The 5,686-nt window shown below is 50.9% G+C and overlaps 1 protein-coding gene across 1 annotated transcript; it reads right to left on the bottom strand.

The window, feature by feature from the left end:
* Positions 1 to 575: 575 nt before the first annotated feature.
* Positions 576 to 1,898, bottom strand: LOC130263254 (keratin-associated protein 4-9-like). The gene is made up of 3 exons (XM_056510790.1): positions 1,698 to 1,898; positions 948 to 1,355; positions 576 to 815 (listed from the first exon to the last, which is right to left on the bottom strand). The coding sequence occupies exons 1-3, from the start codon at positions 1,896 to 1,898 to the stop codon at positions 576 to 578; spliced, it is 849 nt and encodes a 282-aa protein (XP_056366765.1).
* Between the last annotated feature and the right edge of the window lie 3,788 nt (positions 1,899 to 5,686).

Genomic DNA, 5,686 nt, shown 5'->3' with positions numbered 1-5,686 from the left:
CCGGAGGATCAGGAATGTTTCACTTGTTTCAGACATGACATAATTTGTGCCAGCAGCCTGGACACCTCCTTGTGTCCCAAATGTTCTGCTGTGCCACTGGGACACGTCCAGGACCTTGGCCAAGGGCACAGGGGGTGCCGGAATGAGGACAAACCCTGGGCAAGGTGACAAATGAAGAGCAAAATGACAAATTCTGGGCAAGGTGACAAATCCTGGGCAAGGTGACAGATGAAGGGCAAAACCAAGTAAGAACCACCAAAAGACCAAACATTGCGTTTTTGCTTAATGCTAAATTTTATTGTCTGCAAGTCAAGAGAGAAAATGAAGAGTGATCAGAGTGACACCAAAGGTTTCCCAAACACCAGGAGGAGAACGAACACCTCACTAATATCTAATGGGGGATAAATTCTGGGCTACTCAAACAGTCAATAATTAAAGACGGTTGATAACTAAAGGACAGAAAGAAGCTTGAAAAGAAGAAGAAAATCGCTGTGAATGGGCTCCATCATGATGAGAACCAGCAGCAGAGGAGCAGCTTTTCACCTCCTTGTGCCTGTTCCCGGAGGGGGAGCAGCTCAGCAGCTCTTCTTGATGCAGCACTGCTGGATGGGGATGCAGGGGGTGCAGCACCTCCTCACGGGGGTGCAGCAAACCACCACAGGCTTCTTCACCACGTACGAGCAGCAGGACAGAGACCCACAGGGGCAGCAGCAGGGCCGGGGCACGCAGCACACCGACTTCTGGCACACCTTGGTGCAGCACACGGACTGCTGGCACGGGTCACAGCAGGACTGGCACGGGTCACAGCAAGGCTTCTGGCATGGGTCACAGCAGGACTGGCACGGGTCACAGCAGGACTGGCACGGGTCACAGCAAGGCTTCTGGCATGGGTCACAGCAGGACTGGCACGGGTCACAGCAGGGCTTCTGGCATGGATCACAGCAGACAGTCTTGCACGGGTCACAGCAGGGCTTCTGGCACGGGTCACAGCAGGACTGGCATGGATCACAGCAAGGTTTCTGGCACGGGTCACAGCAGACAGTTTGGCACGGGTCACAGCAGGGCTTCTGGCATGGATCACAGCAGACAGTCTTGCACGGGTCACAGCAGGGCTTCTGGCACGGGTCACAGCATGGCTTCTGGCACGGGTCACAGCAGACAGTTTGGCACGGGTCACAGCAGGGCTTCTGGCATGGATCACAGCAGGGCTTCTGGCACGGGTCACAGCACACAGTCTGGCACGGGTCACAGCAAGGCTTCTGGCATGGATCACAGCACACAGTCTGGCACGGGTCACAGCAAGGCTTCTGGCATGGATCACAGCAGGGCTTCTGGCACGGGTCACAGCACACAGTCTGGCATGGTTCGCAACAGGGCTTCTGGCACGGGTCACAACAGGACTGGCAAGGATCACAGCAAGGTTTCTGGCACGGGTCACAGCAGGACTGGCATGGGTCACAGCAAGGCTTCTGGCATGGGTCACAGCAGGGCTTCTGGCACGGGTCACAACAGGACTGGCATGGATCACAGCAAGGTTTCTGGCATGGATCACAGCAAGGTTTCTGGCATGGATCACAGCAGGACTGGCATGGATCACAGCAGGACTGGCACGGGTCACAGCAAGGCTTCTGGCACGGGTCACAGCAGGACTGCTGGCACGGGGAGCAGCAGACGGTCTTGCAGGGGCTGCAGCACACGGTCTTGCAGGGGCTGCAGCAGACAGTCTTGCAGGGGCTGCAGCACACTGTCTTGCACGGGGTGCAGCACACGGTCTTGCTCTTCACGACAGAGCAGCAACCCGTGGAACAGCATCCAGTGGAGCACATGGTGTTGGGAGAGGAGCGAAGGGTGGCCGGAGCGAGGACCTGGAACACAAAGGACTTGGAGATCCAGCACATTTCCACGCTGCCCACATCCCACCCCACTTCCCGTTTCTTTGTCTTGAGTTGGAAACCCAGGATTCTCGCAGGAATGGAATCATCTGAGCTTTGTCTCAAACAGATTTGAACTCTCCTGGGGGCTGCCCACGCTGGGCTCATCCAGGACATTCTGTCCCTGAATTTCCACCCCTGACCAGTCCATTTTCCACTGTGCTCTCTCCACCTTCTCCAGGAGGCAACGGATCAACGGTCTCAGAAAAATCTAGATTTCAGAGAGAGCTGCAGATAATGGAACGCTGTAACCATGGAACTCTGAAACCATGGAATCAAAACCCCATGGAATCCCAAAGCCATGGAATCAAAAACCCATGGAGTCACACATCCACGGAATCCCAAAGCTATGGAATCACAACAAGGAATCACAAAGCTATGGAATCAAAAACCCATGGAATGTCAAAGCCATGGAATTGCAAACCCATGGAATCCCAAAAATCGTGGAATCAAAAACCCATGGAATCCCAAATCCATGGAATCCCAAAGCCATGGAGTCAAAAACCAATGGAATCGCAACACGGACTCATAAACCCATGGAATCCCAAAGCTATAGAATCCCAAAGCTATAGAATCCCAAAGCCATGGAATCACAAAGCTATAGAATCCCAAAGCTATAGAATCCCAAAGCCATGGAATCACAAAGCCACGGAATAAAAAAAAAACAAACAATGGAATCAAAATCCCATGGAATCAAAAACCTGTGGAATCAAAACTCATGGAATCGCAAAGCCACGGAATCCCAAAACTCATAGAATCCCGAAGTCAAGGCATCACAAACCCATGGAATCCCAAACCCATGGAATCCCAAAGCTAAGGAATCCCAAAGCCATGGAACCAGGAGCAATTCGGGTCAGAAGACACCCTTAAAGCTCCGCCCAGCCCAACTCGCCGCAGAGATCCGGCACAAAGCCCCAGCTCGTCGCTCGCCCAACGCCGAAGGAGACCCGAGGATCCCTGGCAGGAGACACTCACCGTTCTTGCTGGGAGCTGAAGGTGTGTGAGGAGCAGAGGCACCCGGGGAGCTTTTATTGAGGTCAGGATTGCCCTGCCGGACATGAGGTACCCCCCAGCAATCCGTGATTTACGCACCAAGCCTGTTCTTATTCACCCCATGGGCCTTTCTTGTGTTTAGTCTTTGCCTCGTGGCTTTTGACCAACCCCTCAATTTCGGGTCATTACCAATTTGTCGTGTGAATTTTTTACAATTTTTTAATGTCGAGTTAATTCTTGTGGGACGCTTGGAGGGGTTGTTTTTGCTCGCTTTGCATGTGGCGAGGCTGCTGCGTGGAGATGATTAATTGGCATAAAAATCCTAATTAAGATTGAGGCGCAGTGGATTCCAGAAGCTTCTGGACGTCAGTTGCTCCTTGATATGATTATTAAAACAGAATTCCAGGAAATGCAATCCCATGGTCCCGTGCTGTGTGTCTCAATTCAGAAATGGTGGAGCCCAAAATCCTTCTCTGGGGCCACCAGAGGGGCAAGCCCCTCCTGGGAGGTCTTTAGAGATCTTAGCATTATGTGAGGATAAATTAGAAAAATAAAATCCTTTTATACAGGATTGCTTGCTCAATGAAATGTTCAACAGTGAATGGAACAGAAGGTCATCTCTTCAAAGGAAAAAAAAAAAATGTGCTCAGCCTGAAACCGCCAAAAAGTAAAAGAACAATTTAAATCTTACAGGGTAGCAAAAAATTTTAATGCACGGCTGACTTGTGAGCTTGGAGGAGGAAATGCAAAATTATTCATTAAAATTGTAGATATGAATACGGTAAATTATAAAATTTAGAGAATTTTATATGTGAAGAAAGGTCGGAGTGACTGAAAACATCCAAGATGGTTCTTGGAATCTCATCCCTCCCTGCCTCATCCCATCCGTGCATGGGGAAACACGTGAAAATGGAATTATGGGATTCCATCTGCACACGTTTTCCCATAAAAATGGAATGATGGGATGGTGAAATACCCCAGGCTGGAAAGGACCCATAGGGACCATCCCACCCACCCCGTGCCTGAGGTGGGTGTCCAAACTCTCCTTGAGTCTCAAGGCCTGGCCAATATCTGACATTCTCACTGCAAATTGGAAATTTGGGATTGGTTTTGGAAATTTGGAATTGGTTTTGGAAATTCAGGATTGGTTTTGGGTCAAACTGGAGCCTGTGTTTTTTTTCCTATTCCACTCCAACATATTTAAATAAATGCAAAATGCAAAACCGCTCTGGAAGTTTTGCATCCTTGTTTATGCACGGTATAACTTGATCTGCAAAATTCCTGTTCGATTCTTTTGAGATTCCAAGATGCCCTGGAGTAATGGAAGAGCCACCCACGGATGTTAATTCTGGAAAAATTCATTAGTGCTGATGCTAATGATCATGTGATCAGTCATTAATGAGGGATGTTAATATCTGTTTTGCATAAAAGCATCCATGGGATGTCCTGAGCATCTCTCGAGGATCTCAGATTAAACCACAACTTTATAAAAAAATGATCTCTGTCCGGTCAGGGGAAGCTCACGGGACCTGGGGTGAGTGACCCTGGGCTGAGTGACCATGAGTGACCCCAGGGCTGAGTGACCCCAGGACTGAGTGACCCCGAGCTGAATGACCACGAGCTGTGAGTGACCCCAGGCCGTGAGTGACCCCAGGCCGTGAGTGACCATGAGTGACCCCAGGCTTTGAGTGACCCCAGGCTGTGAGTGACCCCAGGCTGTGAGTGACCTCAGGCTGTGGGTGACCCCAGGCTGTGGGTGACCCCAGGCTGTGAGTGACCTCAGTCTGTGAGTGACCCCGAGCTGTGAGTGACCCCGAGCTGAGTGACCCCAAGCTGAGTGACCCCGACCTCTGAGTGACCCTGGGGTGAAATATTTGATGTCTGGGGTCACCCCCAGGGCAAGAGCTGCTCCTGCTGGGGATCCCCTCATCCCTGGGGACCCCTCACTCCCGCTGGGCTGAAGGAGGGCAGATTTTGGCTGTGTTTGTTCCTCCAGTTCGGGATGTTGAGGACACTTTGGGTCACCAGAACCTCGTGCCTGTTTCCCCTCAGTTCTGCTCCTGATTGGCTGTGTCACAATTCGAGGGGCTGGTCCTGCTTTCGAAGAATTCCCAGGACTGTGAAGTCACCGCTTCTCCGGGCAAGGTCGCGCCAAGGTCGGCGTGCCGGTTCCCTCGCAGCTCAATTTCCGATTGGGTTCAGCTGCGTTAATGACCTTGAGGTGCCTTAATTAGCGATTGACGCTCACAGGGGCTCAGGGGATTCCAGAGAAGGGGCAGGAAACTCCAGCATTTTTAACATCCAGGGCAGGGCGGTGAAGGAGGAGAGCTTGGCCACAATGAGGCAGTTTTGCGTTGGCTTTGTACGGATTTGGTGCATGGATTCATCCAGCAAGCCAAAAAAAATCCCCGTTGTTACAGCTGGATGTGGAAACCAGAGGTGTTTAAAGCTCTGCAAGGTGAAGTCATTGACCCAACAGCGATTTTGCAAAGGAGAATATTCAATTCAGGGCCATAAAATTTCTCAATTGTATTTTGCTTTGAGTGAAAGGCTCTGAAAGATGCCCAGAGGGGCAGAGCTCTGTTTGTTTGGATTGGAGATGCAGGAAAGCAAAACTTGCTGGGACACATGAGGCAAATTCCTCCCCGTTAATCCCTGGTGGTTTCCTCACACTCTATCCCGGTTGTGGAATCCATTGTGTTGTTATTGGACGTGCCCTTAGAGCAGAAATGTCCCTTTAGGCCACCTGGATTTCTCTTGCC

Source organism: Oenanthe melanoleuca, chromosome 25, assembly GCF_029582105.1.
Source record: "Oenanthe melanoleuca isolate GR-GAL-2019-014 chromosome 25, OMel1.0, whole genome shotgun sequence".
NCBI classification, from domain to species: Eukaryota; Metazoa; Chordata; class Aves; order Passeriformes; family Muscicapidae; genus Oenanthe; species Oenanthe melanoleuca.
This window is presented reverse-complemented; position numbering and strand designations above follow the sequence as displayed.